Source organism: Carassius carassius, chromosome 37 (assembly GCF_963082965.1).
Source record: "Carassius carassius chromosome 37, fCarCar2.1, whole genome shotgun sequence".
NCBI lineage: Eukaryota > Metazoa > Chordata > Actinopteri > Cypriniformes > Cyprinidae > Carassius > Carassius carassius.
In genome coordinates this window covers 8,844,415-8,862,735 of record NC_081791.1, presented here as the reverse complement: position 1 = coordinate 8,862,735, position 18,321 = coordinate 8,844,415, and the positions used below count along the sequence as shown (strand labels likewise).

At 36.3% G+C, this 18,321-nt stretch overlaps 2 protein-coding genes across 3 annotated transcripts; one reads left to right on the top strand and one right to left on the bottom strand.

Annotated features, from left to right (window-relative positions):
- The first annotated feature begins 449 nt into the window (after positions 1-449).
- Positions 450-8,162, top strand: edem2 (ER degradation enhancer, mannosidase alpha-like 2). 2 transcript variants are annotated; one of them, XM_059527329.1, is made up of 12 exons: positions 472-514; positions 633-680; positions 1,007-1,117; positions 2,044-2,083; positions 2,164-2,269; positions 2,539-2,664; positions 3,804-4,015; positions 5,552-5,693; positions 5,810-5,934; positions 6,091-6,235; positions 7,375-7,496; positions 7,599-8,162. In XM_059527329.1, exons 2-12 carry the CDS (start codon positions 667-669, stop codon positions 8,052-8,054), a joined length of 1,599 nt encoding a protein of 532 aa, XP_059383312.1. In that variant the 5' UTR covers positions 472-514; positions 633-666; the 3' UTR covers positions 8,055-8,162. The 2 variants fall into 2 exon arrangements, with proteins under 2 accessions (XP_059383313.1, XP_059383312.1); XM_059527330.1 differs by having other exon boundaries at positions 450-680.
- An 809-nt stretch (positions 8,163-8,971) lies between these two features.
- LOC132117945 (NUAK family SNF1-like kinase 1) lies at positions 8,972-15,896 on the bottom strand. The gene is made up of 7 exons (XM_059527332.1): positions 15,474-15,896; positions 12,875-12,995; positions 12,635-12,786; positions 12,493-12,558; positions 11,370-11,489; positions 10,190-10,322; positions 8,972-10,102 (listed from the first exon to the last, which is right to left on the bottom strand). Exons 1-7 carry the CDS (start codon positions 15,624-15,626, stop codon positions 9,534-9,536), a joined length of 1,314 nt encoding a protein of 437 aa, XP_059383315.1. The 5' UTR covers positions 15,627-15,896; the 3' UTR covers positions 8,972-9,533.
- Positions 15,897-18,321: the final 2,425 nt, after the last annotated feature.

The following is an 18,321-nucleotide window of genomic DNA, read 5'->3' as shown; positions in this document are numbered from 1 at the left end:
TTTCATGTTATTTTGTGCCATTTCGTTTAATTTAATTTTGTTAATTTATTTTATGTTATTTTCATGTTTTTTTATTTTATTTCATGTTATGTTTTGTTATCATACTTCATTTTATGTTATTTTAAGTTATATTATTTTATTTTGTTTTTTATTTAATGTTATTTTATGTTATTTCGTTTTATTTAATTTTATTAAAATTTTGTTAATTTGTTTATTTTATGTTATCTTCATGTTATTTTATTTCATGTTATGTTTTGTTATCTTACTTCATTTTATGTTATTTTATGTTATATTATTTTATTTCATGTTATTTTATGTCTTTTTATTTTAATGTATATTTGATGTCATTTTATTCCTACACAATCGTGTTTTCAGGACTGAGGACATTTATTTTCTCAACCGCAGTTGCGGGGCTTTTATTTTAAACCCGACAGCGCGAGCTACCTGGACGTCAGCATTCGCTCACACGCACGCGCAGTACGTCCACTTCCTATTGTCACTGTTTGTAGTATTTGTGAGTATCCATGTCGCTGGAAATCGTATTGTTTGCCTTTGCTCACATCTCGTTACTTCATGCTTACTTTCCTTTTCTCCGCCGTTTTTTGCGCCACATACCTGTCTCCGAGCATCAGTCATGTTAAAGGCAGAGATTTTACTGAGCAGGACATGTCCCATTACAGGTGAGATTTCTTTATGACATTCTCAGTTCAGCATTAAATATTAATCTGTACTAAGTGGGTCAGAGTATCAGGCTGCGTATAGATATCAGAGCTGCTCTAACAAGTATAAATACATGTCAGTACTGTCAGTCAATCAGCTTTACCATATGCTCATGTGTGAATACCTGTTTTTATACAGTCTATGGTGAATACATGTCAGCAGAAAGCTTGTTTACTAACTGTTACACCAGTCATCTGTAACCTAGGAGTGTAATACCTGACACTGCTTTGAAGAATAGTGCTAATCAGTTCTGTTTAATGCTTGTTTGTTTTATTCTTCTCAACAGGGACAGAATAAAGTCCATGTTTTATCATGCATACAACAGCTACCTGGACAATGCATATCCCTATGATGAGCTGAGGCCGCTCACATGTGATGGACAGGACACATGGGGCAGGTATGAGCACAAACTCTGTCTATGCATGCTTCTTTTCCATTGCACTCTTCATCAGAGAGTCAAAGAGTTTAGATGCATGCACCTGAATAATCGGCACCACCTCTTCATGCTATCTTAACTTGTTTGACACCTGTATGTCATGAAGAGCACAGGTTACGGATCAGGCATGCAAATCCCAGGACATCTTTACAGCTGAAGCGCCTGCTTTAATCTTAGACCTGGAAATGATAAAAAATAGATAAGAACAAAATTTGCTGTTCATCACAGACTCAAAACCTTTCCAAACTGTAAAGACTTACTTGACTGCCCCAAAAACATTAATAACTTGCCTAAAGTATATGTGTTTAACACCTCGATGTCTTTTTCTGCTGGTTTACATATTGGTTTATTTATTTTTAGTCATTTCAAATCTGATTAAGTTCATTTTTGCTAGGCTCAAGATTGATTTACACAGAATTATTTACTGAAATAATTTATTGACTGTCAGACACATTTTACTGGACTGCAGTTTTTCATGTACTATAGCAACATTTGTATTCGTCTCACAGTGTATTTTGAAAAAGTATCATATATTTATTTTATATATTTTATATTTATTTATTTGTTTTTATTTTCATTGTACAACTTTTATTCACTTTGTTCTGCGTATGGAAATGGCCTGCTGCTGACATGACATTAAAAAAAAAAATTTCCACAAGATTAAAATAGCAGTTTTTATTAAACTTTGCTGGTGTAAAATTTTCGTTTTACTTCTTTAACATTCAGTGATGTCTTTGGCTAAATACCACTGGGACACTTTGTGGCATTATTCACTCCTGAACAACAGCAATTGAAGAACTGAGTTTTGTCTGTAATGTATTATCTCTGTTATTACGACCGTGAGGTTTAGAAGTCCCTTCTATAAGCTCTCTGTTTGTTTCCTTCAGTTTCTCCCTCACACTCATTGATGCTCTGGACACATTGCTGGTATGAAATTTCATTCAACAAGATTGTTTCATGTCCTGCAGTGTTCAGATGCAGAGAATATGTTTCCTCTCTGATCACAGATTTTGGGAAACCACACAGAGTTCCAGCGCGTGGCCACACTGCTCCAGGACACGGTCGATTTCGACACTGATGTAAATGCGTCTGTGTTTGAGACCAATATACGAGGTAAAGTCACCAGCCTTCTTGGATGAATATCACAAAGCTTTGTATAAAAAAAAAAAAACCTGTGCATATTAATACTTTTAATTAAGAAGTATTTGTGCATTACTTTTAAATATGGTGGAGTGCATTATTGTCATGCAAAACAGAATATCTTAAATGCTTCTTTTAATTTTGGGGTTAAATATCCCCTGGGCTTGTAGTCAGTGAGGTTCAAGCAGTTTCTCCAGTGCATGTGTTGATGTTCTGGTCACATGATCCAATCTGATCTGCAGTGGTGGGTGGGCTCCTCTCGGCTCATCTGCTCTCCAAGCGTGCCGGGATGGAGGTGGAGGAGGGCTGGCCCTGCTCCGGACCCCTCCTGCGCATGGCAGAGGACGCTGCTCGCAGACTGCTGCCTGGTGAGGGAGCTAACATATGCTAATCAACAATAGCTATAAGTAATAGGGCAATGACTTTCCTGTCTGAAACATATTTGGCATGGATTGTTTGTTGCAGCTTTCATTTGCGATTTGTAAATTTGCAAAGATGATTAAGTGTAAATGTTAGTGCACCACAGTCACTGAGCAAAATGTTTTGTTAATGACAGGCAGTGTTCGTTTAACAGTTTCCAACCAGCTTTATACTGTTACGATGTCACTTTTGTAAGGACATGAGCATTGTGTAATATATTTGTAATACGTTTGTACAAAGATATCTCCGCCAGATGACGTGAAACACACTGGCAGAGTTCTGACATTGAAATTTAAAACTGCAAACTTTTGCACAAATGCTATACACACAGTACTTATGCATTCTTATATCCTTGCTCACATAGTCTGGTCAAGCCCAATGCTTTATGAAACCATTTTTGGTTCCCCAAAGAAAGTTTTTGGTAAAAAAAAAAAATTAAAGAAGCTTTTTTTTTCTTAATGTAATGAATATTGAAATAACCTGAAGAAGCTTTTTCCACTGTAAACCTTTTGTGCAATTGAAAGATTACATAAATGTGACCCTGGAGCACAAAACCAGTCTTAAGTGGCTGGGGTGTATTTGTAGCAATAACCAAAAAAACATTGTATGAGTCAAAGTCGATTTTTCTTTTATGCCAAAAATCATTAGAATATTAAATAAAGATCATGTTCCATGAAGATATTTTGTAAATTTCTTGCCGTAAATATATCAAAACTTAATTTTTGATTAGTTATATGCATTGCTAAGAATTCATTTGGATAACTTTAAAGGAGATTTTCTCAGTATTTCGATTTTTCTTGCTCCCTCAGATTCCCGATTTTAAAATAGTTTACATCAATGGAAAGCTTATTCATCTTTCAGATGATGTATAAATCTCAATTTCAAAAACTGACACTTAAGACTGGTTTTGTGGCCCAGGGTCACAAATGTTAAATGTTTTTCATGGAGCCATAGATTTTTAAGAGTATATGGTTTATGATACACTAATGCAAATCTGGCATGCTGTGTTGGAAGGAAATAGATCATGAATGTTTGATCATGATAACTGAATAATGCTGTCAGTTTGATATATCCTGTCTCTTCTCAGCTTTCCAGACCCCCACGGGGATGCCGTACGGGACGGTGAACCTGCTGAGGGGGGTGAACCCCGGCGAGACCCCGGTCACCTGCACTGCTGGAGTGGGCACCTTCATCCTGGAGTTCTCCTCCCTCAGCCGACTGACCGGAGACCCTGTGTTTGAGAACGTCGCTCGCAAAGCTCTCAGGGCCTTATGGAGAACACGCTCAGATATCGGCCTGGTAAAACATTTTGATTCAAGATGTTTGATACCAGAGTCCAGCATGCTTTGGTTTTAAGTAAACATTATGCAATATTACAGGAATAGTTCACCCAAAAATAAAAGAATAAAAATGGCTGAATATGTAGTCACCCTCAAGCCATCCAGATGAGTTTGTTTCTTTATCAGAACAGTTTAGCTGTACATCACTTGCTCACCAATGGATCCAATGCATTCAAATGGGTGCCATCAGAAAAAAATCCATCAATAAATCCCTTTAACGTTGGTGAAAAAGTCCATCCTCTGTTGTCTTCTCACATCAAAATCCACCAACATGTTTAGACTGTTTTCACTTGTAAACGGTGCTTGGTCTGTGCATATTTCTCTCCTGATTCAGACAAGGGTACTTTTTCACTGAAGAAAGCAATTTTCTGGGTAGAGGAGCCAGAACCATTTGTTTTAAGGTAAACATGTTTTAATGTAGGATTATTTTTATTTATTTACTTTTTTTACAACACGCAGCGTTTCGCTTCACTGGGCATTAACTGATGGAGTGGTGTGGGTTACACTTGTGGATTATTGTGATGTTTTTATCAGCTGTTTGGACTCTCATTCTGACGGCACCCATTCACTACAGAGCATCCACTGGTGAACAAGTGATGAAATGCTACATTTCTCCAAATCTGTTCCCATGGAGAAAAAACACTCATCTACTTCTTCAGTGTCCTGATTGCACATGCATTTTTTGTGCAAACTTTTCCTTTAATAGAATGCAATACTAACTTATTCGCTGGTGCTTTAACATTTTTCTAGTACTGTGATGCACAGTATAGGAATGTAATTTGTCCTGAATGACCTGCCTGTACACAACAGTCCTACTGACCGCAGCCTGCTAGTACTAGTTAAACCAATCAGCAATGTCTCTCTTGAAAAGCTTTGACCAAATGCCTTTAATAACATTAATATTTATGCTTTATCTGGTGCTTTCTTAGCACAGCATTAATCGCTTTAACAGCAATTACTAAGACAAGGTGACTGAAAAGCAAAATCTATGTTTATGTTTGTCTGGGGTATACAACCAATTATCCCTGAGTTCACAGAAAACAGATTATTATTATAGAGTCTCTACGCCATAAAGCTTATACATATCCTAATCTGATTAACACTTAGCATTTTGCTGTGTAGCATGGCTGGACATATTTACAAGCTGATTAAATAGGGTCATATACATGTGTTTGCACCAAAATATGCTAATTAAAAAAAAAATTGTGACCACTTTCTGCCCTCTATATATATATATATATATATATATATATATATATATATATATATATATATATATATATATATATATATATATATATATATATATATATATATATATATATATATATATATATATATCGGTAATATGAATATGACCCCAGGTTTCCTACACTGTGTGGAAAAGCATGTAATCTTGCATTTTAGCATTGCAGTTTTAATAATAATAACCTGTCTGTGTTTAATGTCAATTGATTTGTGTTCATGTTATCACATAACATTCTCGTTTCTTCAGGTGGGCAACCATATAGATGTCATAACCTCTAAGTGGGTGGCTCAGGACGCAGGGATCGGGGCGGGAGTGGACTCATACTTCGAGTATCTGGTAAAGGGGGCCATCATGCTGCAAGATGAGGAGCTGCTGGCAATGTTTCACGGTAAACTGACAGCTGTGTTACAGTTGCTATTAGTTTTGACAAGAATTGCTGTTTATTCATCTTTCTTCATCTTGACTTGCATGATAGCATTATCAACTTTCAAATGTGTGTTGCAGAATTTGATAAGTCCATAAAGAACTACACTAAGTTTGATGATTGGTATCTGTGGGTGCAGATGCATAAGGGGACAGTCTCAATGCCTGTGTTTCAGTCTCTGGAGGCGTTCTGGCCCGGACTGCAGGTGAGGAAGCAGATCTGACACCATACACTCGTCCAGTGTGTCACAAGACTTAGGGAAAGCACCAGTTTGACTAGTTTCAAGTCTTTGTTATCTATATACTGTATGCATCTGAGAGCAGAGTTCTGTTTCAGTTTGTAATGTTCATGTGTTTATCAGAGTTTGATAGGTGATATTTCCAGTGCCACAAAGACCTTTCATAACTACTACAGTGTGTGGCGTCAGTTTGGAGGACTCCCGGAGTTCTACAGCATTCCTCAAGGTTACACCGTGGACAAACGAGAGGGATACCCTCTGCGCCCAGGTATCTATGAAACACTTTGATTTAGAGCCTTGGAACACAATTGGGTCATTCCTGAAGATTTCTAGAAACATGTTTTTTTTTTTTTTTTTTTTTTTTTTTTTTTTAGTTTTTTCCCTTTTTAGTATATATATCACACACTTTTGAATTATGTTGCTGAACATGAATAGAATATTCATGCATAAACGCATTATAAACAGACAACAAATGTGACATAATAAAAAGCTATATCAAATAAACTACTAAAAAAGAAAAAGGTTGGAAAAATCTTAAGGCCACATTTCGGCTGCTGACATCATTTTAGGTTTCATAAAAATGTATAGTTTTGAGCTAAAATGATTTTTTTTCAAAAACTACATCTGGATAATATTCAGTACGATTATCAAAGCATAAATTCCATCAACACCTCCAGACATATACCACTTCCTGGATCAACATTTCACTCCACAACATTATGCAGTTTTCATTTATATGCTGTCTATTTCTTATATACATCTGGTTACATAAGAGATCACTGGTTTTTCCAGCCTGTTCACTGTTTTTGTTTGGGAGGTTTTGTACGCGTTCAGAAGATGTGTAATAGTGCCCCCGAGTGTATAACAGTGAAAACACAAAAAGCTGTAAAAACTCGTCAATGACGGGGAAGCGTTGTCTTCTGTATGACGAGATAACTCGTCAATGGCGGGGAAAGAGTTAATAAATTACTGCAGCATGAAAATTTGATAATCTTTTCATCAAAGAAGTGCAATGCAAGTAAAATAAATATATTTAGTGAAAACTCTCTAATATGCATGTTGTTTGAATATATGATGATTACTGTTAAAAAATCTGTTGTGATTTCCTGAGTTTTCCAGCTTTAAGCAAGCACCGCTGTAACTATTGCTCATCCCATTTAGTACACAACCCTATTAAACACCACTCAACCCAAACAGCCACACTTTAGCAATGCTCTAACAACCCCTCATAACATCTTAGCATACACTTTGCAAATAATGTGCATGTGCATGGCACCCATCAGATTTGTTTTTTTCAGGTCATGTAAAATCTGCTTTGTTTTTTTAGTTTTTTTCTCCATACAGTTGTTTGATTTATATGAATGAATGAAACTGAAGTAACCAACTCTGTGTGTTTGTGTCGTACAGAGTTGATCGAGAGCGCCATGTATCTGTATAAGGCCACCGGTGACCCGACTTTCATGCAGCTTGGCCGGGATGCAGTCGAGTCGATTGACAAAATCAGCCGGGTGAACTGTGGCTTTGCCACTGTGAGTGTCTCAGGGCTACATTTCAAAACGAGTCTCAGTACAACACTGAGGCTAAAACCAGCCCAGTCCCTAAACATGCTCATCTTTTTGTTTCTGCCTAAGGTGAAGGATGTAAGGGACCACAAGTTGGACAACCGCATGGAGTCCTTCTTCCTGGCCGAGACCATTAAATACCTCTACCTCCTCTTCGATCCTGAAAACTTCCTTCATAACACGGGCACAGAGTTCGAGCTGGGTGGCCTGCAGGGCGACTGCATACTCAGCGCAGGCGGCTATGTGTTTAACACGGAGGCTCATCCGCTGGACCCTGCCGCGCTCCACTGCTGCAGCCGATACCAGAGCGAGCGCAGGGAGCTACAGGACACACTCATCAGGCTATCCCAACCACTCAGGCCTGCAGCGGACCAATCAGAGGAGACGCCAGGCGCCGGCAGCACACAAGAGAGCATCGCCCTGAAGCCGGGAGAGAGGAGGACCGCTCGGGGGCTCTCCTGCCCCACACAGCCATTCAGTGCCAAACTGGCTGTCATGGGTCAAGTCTCCTCTGACGACTCTTGAACGGACTTCAGCAGTGTGTAAAAATGTAGATTATGTTTGTAATTTAACTCTGGTGAGATGTGGATTTTTTTTCCACTCTTTTTATTAAAAAAGTATTTGATGAAAAAAGTGTTGGCGTTCAGTACGATCATTTTATCAAAGCGTTTTCATTTGGGATTCAGGATTTTACCATCCCGATACTCCTCAATTATTATTTTTTTTTTTAATGAGGTAAGTGTTTTACCAACACTGCACAAATCCCCTCATTCATTCGCTCACACAATGAATAAAGAATAAAAATGATCGGCTTAATAGGCCACACAAGACCAAACACTGCTGATTAACTGAGATTTTAATACTAATTCTACTGTGTCATGCTAATCAGTCTAAAGAGCGTGTTTTCTCTTCACGTGAGAAAGCAAATGAGAGCCAGAGAGCAAAAGTTTGGAGGAATGTCCCCTTAAACCCTTGCCCATTTTAAACACCAGTATAAAGTGAGAATGGCACGACTGTAGCTCCGCACAAAGCCTCTGTTCTTTTGGGATGGGATTTACGGATCCATAGCTGATTTAACTTCCTTTGAGGCAAATAAATAAATTGACCTGGGTTATTAACAATTTCACAGTACGCATTATCTTAGCAGCTCTAATGTCTGGGGTATTTCCAGATGATTATGGTTAGGAGTTATTCAGTAGCATGTTCTGCTGTTGTGACTCCTTGATTGGGGTAACAGGCCAAATGATGCAGCACTGTGCTGCTCGAAGTCTCTTCTGCTCACCAAGGCTGTATTTATTTAGTCAAAAATACTGTAAAAACAGAAATATTGTTATATTTTTAATATTTTTACAATTTAAAAGAACTGTTTTATATTTGTGTAATTTGTAAAATGTAATTTATTTCTGTGATCAAAGCTGAATTTACAGCGTCAGTACTCCAGTCTTCAGTGTCACATAATCCTTCATTGTTACATTTTTACACTTATCATTGACACATTTTGATGAATAAAAAGTTTAAAAAGAACGTTTGCTTTAAATAGAATTTATTTGCAACATAAATGTACTTTCTGTCCCTTCTGATCAATTTAATACATCCTTGCAGAATAAAAGCATTTCATTGTTTTATTTAAAAATGTACTTTTGAAGTGTTTATGGCAATACTTTAAAAAAAAAATTTTTATTCATTATTGATATACAGCATTTATTGATATAGGTTCATGTTCATTTCGACATATTTCTAATACATATTTCAATAGTTGTATAACATTACAATCAAACAAACGTAAATTAACAATGACCAATAGTTTATTTATAAATTAAATAAATACAATAAATATATATTTTTTCTTCATATTTTCAAATTAAATAACATAATACAGTAACATTAACCTAGATTAATAAATGCTACATAATATTGTTCATGATATTTAATGCTCTCGTGTTAACTGGTTGAACTGTAAAGTGTAACCGATATTCTTTGTTATTAAATTCAATGCATTTACAATCATTGCTCATGATCAAAATAGGTATTCTGTGGAAAGTGTAGACCTATGGACTCGTGTGTTTTCCACAGGGAGACCTTGATCTGAAACTCCATCTCCTGCTGCTCACCTCCTTCACACTCCTGGGTAGTTTTGCCCAAACCATGTGACCACGTAGGAGCCGACGTGATTGGAGAAACACCGGAGAACTTTCCGTGACACTTGAGAATGCCCTTCCTCGTCCTCCCGTTATCTGTCCCGACTCTTTCCACGTCTTGGCTGGTCGCTGCCGTACTGTTTCCAGCAGACACAGACCTGTCTGTGTACTCAACCTGATTGTAGAGATTCTTCAGGATGCCCTTCGTGGGCTGGTTGTGGGAAGACGATTCAAGAGGCGACAGCAGATCGAAGCTGCTGTTTGAGGACAATCTGCTTTCTTTAGGTTTCTTTCTGGGTAGAGTGGAGGCGCACGGTTTCATCTCTTTAGCTTTGGGACAGTTTCGGTTTAGCCACCAGTGGTTAGCGATGTCTTCCACAGTGGCTCTGTCTTCTGTTTTCACTGTGAGCATCCATCCGATCAACGAACGGGCCTCTATAGGAAGAATTGGAGGATTCATGGTAAATCCTCACGCATGATGTTACTTTGATGGGCAGATTAATGAGAGTGTGTGAGGCTCACCTGACAGGATATCTGGGGTCTTATATCGGCCGTGGCGGATCTGCTCTTTAAGGACGCTGTAAATTGTGCCATCGAAAGGCATGGAGCCATAAACCAGAGCATATAACAGCACACCCAGAGACCAGCAGTCCACCTGGGACATAAAAGAAGCAAAAGAATCATTTAAAATCTGTTTACTGTACAAGCATTGGGATTTAAATGCCCTTGTGAAAAAGAAGAGCACTTAATTGTATTGGATTTGCATTTGTAGTGTACTTTCAATTGTAAGATTATAATTTTAAAAAACTTAACTTGCAGATAATATAATATTAATGACTATTAACCTATGTGACTTTCTTCTGTGGAATGATATTTTGAAGAAGATTGGTAACTGTATGGTTTCGGCTCCCATTGTAAAAAATTGCTCATACTGTGGAACTCAATGGGATTCATAACCATTTGGTTGCTATCATTTCATATCATTTCATCTTTTATGTTGCAAAGAATAAAAAAAGTCACAGAGGTTTGATATGACATGAGAGTGAATAAATGAAGAAAGAGTCATTTTTAGGTTTACTTTGTAATAATGAAAAATTACTTGTTATACTTTAAAGTACATTTGTTGTTTGATTTACCTTTAATACTTAAGAACAACAAAAACCTAGTATTTTCTCGTAAAAGTATAAACTAATAGATGTCTAATGTAGTTTTAAATGATATTTAATGTGAAACATAGAGCGATAAACAGTACAATATTATGGTTTGGAATGTTGTGAAGTAAAGTTTTCTAAAGAAAAACACTGATAAAGTACAGACACTTGAACTTTTAAAGAGGAGTAAAAATACTTCACTACTGTCTGCCTCTGCTAAATTGCAACTTCATTACAAATGTATTGTATACATGTATTTTTGTCAGTACACATTACTTAAGCATATTACAAAGACAGTAGAAGTAATTATAAAACTACAAATAAAGATGTACTTAAGCACTACTTAAGTGGGTCAGACAGCACTCTAATATTCAGCTAATTGCCCTACTTTAAAAAAAATAATACATTTGAATTTAATTGCAAATAACATTTAATCAATAGTCAAATATTACATTCAGCTCACACTTAAGTATATTACATTATAAAAGCACATTTTTAAAAGCATGCTGAAGTGTGCTTTCACAAAGGTGAGCTATCAGAGTAAATGTAACCTCAGGTCCGTGGTAAGGAAGTCCATTGATAATCTCTGGAGATGCGTACAGTGGGCTCCCGCAGAACGTGTCCAGACACTGGCCTCTTGTGTAGCGGTTGGACAAGCCAAAGTCAGCCAACTACAACAAACAGAGCATTTACAGATAAAGCAGATCTGTATTAAAATGGGCGACCTACTTCTGTTTAATAAATGGAATCTATTTCTGAGTCAAAGAGGGAGGACAAAAATAGGAAAAGGAGGTTAATTCTGAAGTATAATTATAATTAGGAATGCAGCAGCAGAGATGAATCATATTACACCACCTATCAAACATTTGGACACACTTGACCGAATTAATTCCTCTCATGAGCTCAAAAACATTTGGTTATGAGGGTTTATGCTGAATTGCTTGCAATTAGTTCTGTAGACAAAAACAAACTGTGCATACATACAAAATAAAACTCTCGCTCTGCGTTTATTTAAGAGACACAGAATCTGGTGTGAGAAAGTCGTCATCTTTCATCATATTTTCTACATCCAGTTACCCTATGAAGACAAAGGATGCCTGTCTGTTACCAGCTATGAGGCATGGTGAGGTATACACAGCTATTTTGCTTGTCATCTGATTCAGTGATTGCTTGTCTGTATGGTTTTGGAATGACCATGGAATGAGGCAGCTCTATTGTGCTAAATAATGCAACATTGTTCCCTCATAATGTTCCCATATTCCAGAATAATGACGCCCCTAAATAAATTGAAGAGTAATTTCATAAACACCAAGATGAAGTCAAATTCAATCCATGGTCATCAGATCTGCACATCCTTAAACCTTCGCAGGGACGTTCTGGATTTCAGAATAAGACTTTACCATCCCTGAAAAGAGTTTCCAAAAAAAGAGAAATAATAACTTCGACAGATTCCAAAAATATAATGATGCTGATTAAAGCTGATCCTACATTTGAATTGTTTAATTGTTTTGTGTTTCTGTTCTGTTCTCCGTTGTACCTATGATTTAAAAAAAAAAAAACTGTGTGCAGTTCATTTGAATTGGATTCAAAGCCATCAGTCTCTCTAATGATCCAGTGGATGAGAAATGAAAATGCATGAATCATTTGTCAATTTTTTGAGTTTGAATCGTTTACCTTCACATTTAAGTCTTTGTCCAGAAGTATATTCTCCAGCTTGAGGTCACGATGAACCACACCATTCTGAGGAATATCAAGAGACTCAATATAAATACAAACATGCTATGTAATAAAAACAAATATAATATAGATCATTTACTCTATGGCAGTATTGCACAGCAGAGGTGATCTGTCTGAAGAAGTGTCTGGCCTCCTCCTCCGACAGTCTCTGTTTGTCCTGAATGTAGTCATACAGCTCTCCTCCGCTCGCGTACTCCATCACCATCACGATCCGCTCTCTGCTCTCAAACACTGGAAACACAACACATTTCATTAACGGAGAGATCTCTCTGGACACACACACACACACAGAGGTTGTGAGACTGTGGATGTGATTTACCCTCATACAGACGGATGATATGTGGGTGCACAAGAGAGGCACTGATCTCGATTTCTCTCTGGATGTGAGATCTATCCAGATCATCCCTCAATTTCTCCTTTCTAATAGATTTAATAGCCACCTGAAGCACACAAACAGACATATTATAATCAAACACACCACTGAACCAAATACATATGCCTGTCTGTTGAATTTACTCAAAAATACATGGAAAAGGCAATTTATACAGACTTGAATAAACCTTCTGTTTCTCATTCAATTCATATTGATAGCTTCTGTATGGCTTGTAATCAGAAATGTTTACATGGTTTAACTGACCCGGTCTTATTAAAACCAGTCTTTTATTAAAGTATATTTTATAAAATAAGCAGGTTTATTAACATTTATTATTTATTTAAAATTGTATTCATGATTTGAACGTTCATAATATTGATTTAATTTTAACATGAAAAAAAGTGTTTTTGAAACTTTGAAAGTAACTTTTGAACTGAATTATTAATGAGAAAGTAAAGTATTTTAGCACTTGTTGTTTGTCAGTCTTATCTTTTCTTATTTCTACAAACATTTTTCACAAATATATGAAGCCAATTCGAATACAAATAATCAATTTCTTACTACAGTTTTCAAATATTTCTACTTTTCACCAACTTTTTTCTGTTACTGACTGTAGATGTCTAAACAGCATAAATATGTCCAGTAGTCTAACCTTAACCCTAACAGTAAAAATTCACATATTTTATCAATTTAAAAGGTTCAGAATTCCAGCATCCAACTGTATGAATATAATTCAGACTACAGAACAAATATGTTATCCACATGTTTTAATGGTTCTACACAACAAAAGTGACTTGCGTTTATCTTTGAATTTGCCACTAAGGTATTGTTTAGTCTCTGGCACATATTGTGCTCTGTATCTCATGTGTTGTGTTGCATCTAGTGAGTTTGGAGCAGGAAACACAAAGCTCCATTGTAACCCACTAGATTTTTACGATTCCAAAATTCCTTGAAATTCATTAACTGAAATCATGATGTGGCTTAAAGTTAAACTGTGTCATTTCTTTGCTAATATCATCAGCAAACAGAATTTCCTGATGTAAATAAAGTAAAGCTAAAGGGATATCGAAAAATTTAATCACCCCCAAAAACACCATCTAAAACCTGCTGTCTGTATGGCGACACTGGCAGAGCCATCTGGGTAACTGCCAAGCAACTCGGCCCCTCAGACGCCTCGCTCCCCTGTCACACATGGCTCCCTCTGAATGCTGTTAGTGTTTTTCTCCAGGAATCCCAGCTATGCTTAATGCTCCTGGATTCCGGAATATTTCACCTCTGAGTCCGGATGAGTGACAGAGTGAGAGAGAGGCTCAGCTGCTGCTCTAATCTGATTGGACGCTGAGATTACTTCATTTTTTCCATTAATGCGATACATTTTCAGGCTGTGAAAGAATGCAGACACCGGCTGTGGGGCATGTCTCTTTTGTTTTAGTTAAATGACAGACTGAGTGATGAATGAGTGGTTAAGTATTTAATTAAGTGTGCTAACATGAGGTCTACATACAGTAGACACGCGTGTACAAGCACAAAGCACCTATTGGACAAGCCAAATAATAAATAACTGAGTAAAGACATGCTGACTGACTGACACGCTGTCAGAGGTAAGAGAGACATGCTGGATATTCTTCTCCCTTTGTACATTTTGGATTAAATTAATTGAAATTTAGCCATTATTAGGAGCTCAGAATCACAGAATCTATCATTTTTTGAGAAAAGTCAGGCCAGGGCTAGTATAGTTATCCAACTAATAACTTAATAATAATTATAATAATAATAATAATAATAAATGTTGCTAAAATAAATGTTTACTGAAGTAAAATAAAATTACATTTACACACACACACACACGCCACATTTCTTATTTTCTTTTAGTTTAAGTTGATGGATAAAATCAATAAACTGAAATAAATGGCAATAAATACTGTATATAGACATCTTTAAAAAAATAATGATTAGATACGCATTTAGATTATTTATTTATTTTTTGCATATTGGAGATCTTAGGAATTTGGTTTAATTTAATACTTGAGTGTCCTTCCCACATCACAACTCGTGTTCATTTATATTAGGCCTACATAATCATTTGCACTCAAATTATTATAATATTCCCTCTAATATTAAAGAAATGCACTATTTATACTTTAGAAACCTTCGTCAAGACTTAAATGTTTTCTTCTATAACTAATATTATATATAATACAATGCGTATTTATATACTGATATAATTTATTATTATTAAGATTTAAATGGTTATTATTACAATGATTCGCTTTTGGATAAATAGCTTCTAAATGAACACTGAGCAATTTATGAGAAATTTGAGAACTAGAGAAATTTACTCAAATGAAGACCTTCTTATTACAGTGAACTGATTTATAAATAAAAACCAGATGTAAAAATTACCTATATATATGTGTGTGTGTGTGTGTGTGTGTGTAAAAATTACCTTTATATATATAGGCCTAAGCATTTTTTTTTTAATCATCATTCAAAACAGCACAACTGCAATGCATTTGTCGATATAAAAGCAGCTGAAGTGTCTCACCGTCTTCCCGCAGCGCCTCTCCACCGCTCGCTTGACTTTACCGTACGCGCCTCTACCGAGCGTCTCCAGCACCTGGAAGCGGCGCGTGAGGCTGTGTTTGTGCTGGTGCTTCTTCACCTCTGCTCGCTCCTCCGGTGTGTGTGTGCAGTCCATCGCCGAGGAGCAGCTCACCTGGGAGGCGTGCTGTAGCCGCTGTTTAGAACGGCGACTTAAGATGCGCTTTTCTGATATTTACTGGAATAAAATGACAGGAAATAGAGTAACATGTTGTTCTTCTGAAAGTCTGGAGCATCTTCTGGTTCACTGCCTGTGCGCTCTTTTCCTCCGGGGACCGGCATCGTTGACGAGGGGCGGAGTCGAGCTGTCAATCATCAGCGGTGACGCGCATCAGTGCCAGGATGGACTGCTGACTCCAATCCTACCTTACAGAAAACATACAAATAACGCCATCTCTGAACAGCAAATCATGGATATTGAAGCCATACAAACTGCAGTGCACACACACACAAATTATTTTTAAGAAAAAGTTTCAAGCAGAACATTTTATATACATAGGCTACATATATATATATATATATATATATATATATATATTAAGGACTTTGCTTTGATATTTTGTATTGAAAATATTGAAGTTCATATAGATGTCGTGTATTGTACATGTATAGGCTAGATGTACTTTTTACAGCACTTGATATTTAAGAAAAATATAAAAATGTTAATGTCCAGTATATACAATATAATACATACTAATTTATAAATAAAATGATCTTTTTTGTTAAGTTTAATGTTAAGTAAAAAAAAATCTTTAATTGCCATTTATGTTGTCCAAACATAAACAGATGTTTTTACATTTTTTTAATCTATTTTCTTTATAATATATATCTTAAAAGCAAGTATTTTAACCCATATATGACATTTAATGGCACATGAAATTCATGAAATATTATCAGAAGTTTCCCAAAGAGAAAAAAAGCCAAGTGAATATAAATGTTTATGAGTGTTGAATAAACTTTGTGTGAGAAATGTGTCAATCAGCAAACAAAAAGCATTGATATTAATTTTTCTAAATTATGTTTTACTAACAAGGTTCGGGAGGAGCATGATCATATAATCAACCAATTTGGCACAGTGTAACTTGTTTAGCTAATCATCCTAACTAGCACAATACGTACATACACAGCATACTTACTTCTATCCTACAACAGTTTTCCGGTGTTGTGTCCATTTTCGACCACTGCAAAATTATTACCCCTTCTCATTTAAATCACTGTAGCTGATTGAATACACTGCTAAACTTTGCTGTAGTTTTACAGTTAAAACTAGTTTACTTAGCGCAAAAAAAGCCTAGTAAACTACATATGATCAAGCATCCCACACCTGAGATATGAAATATCCCTCCGATGTTTCCACCTTTTCTTCACTTTTCTTGTGTCAGCACCCCAGAGACTCTTTTAAGGGCCACCTAGAATCACAGCACCTTTGGCCTTGTATGTTTTTAAAAAAAAATTATATGATCACTCATATGTTGGGATGGGGATTGATAGAGATTTCTTAATTCCTTTTGATTCACAGGCTCTTTATTAAATTCTGATCTTGATTATATTATCTTGATTCCAGTTTCCATACAATTTAATTGGATTAAAATATTTCTGAGAATTTGTTGACAGCCATTTATGTACCTTGATATAGAATTCATTTTGGTTATAACCCTGCATTCTTCAAGAGTACTTCTAGAATTTTAGACTCTGGTCCATGTTTTGCCTGTTTTCTCTCTGTGACCCAGTTTCTGTCTTCCGTTCATTGATTTAATTCCAGGTGTTTCCTATGTTGTATCACTGATCTCATGTGTGTCTAGTCCGTAGTCCCATTTGTCGGTGTATTTAAAGTGTTCTCAGTTCTTCGTCGTCTTTTATAAATGTTGTTTGTGTTCCTGAGAAAGCCATTTGAATTTGTTCCAGATCCGCTGTCAGTGGTTATAGAGGCCATGCAGCCAAGACCAACTAGGTTTGTTACCATATTGTCATGATCTCCGCTTTGATTTGTTGTTATGAATTCAGTTCTCTATTTATTTATTTTTTTAATAATGTTCCAAAATAAAAAAATAAGTAATGAATGTATTTAATAGTGACAGTGAATAAAAAATGTATTGTTGTAAATGGACTCAGGTCACTTATTTGGAATTTATTAAATTCAGTGGTATTAAATAAATTGCGGTAAGGTCATCATACTTTAAAATGAAATTGCGGTAAGCTTCTGTAAAGGGGTAGTTACAGTAACTTGTTAGAAATAGTTCTGCCAGTAAGTTACAGCAAAAATACAATAAAAAGTCTAACAGTGTATTCCTAACCCCACCCCTAACCCTAACCCCTCCCTCACACCTAACCCTAAACCTACCAATACTAAATGGGGGAGTAATCTGGCAGGGGTCAGAATTGGGCACAACACTGGTTTCACTGATTTCATTGAGAGGGGTAATAATTTGGCAGGGGATCGAAAATGGGCACAACACTGGCATCCCTCCTTCACCCCAACTCCCAACTCTTAATCTATTCTCTATAAGGTTAGTTCTCTGGGTTTGGGCTATATTCTGGGCTCGGACACCTCCTGCAGGACAGCGCGCCAAAATATGATTACTATTTGTTTTACTACTTGATTTACAATCAGATTATATGTAAGGTTGTGCTTGTGAAACAGGAAAAAGCATCTCATGCTTTGTGTCTAAATGCATATTGGTTTCACGGGAAGTTCAGCAGCCATGCAACGAAAGATTTCATTTGGTTAAAAGACAGCCTACTGTGTTCTTTGTGTACTTTGAAATGTATCTCTTAATCAGCATAACAAAGAC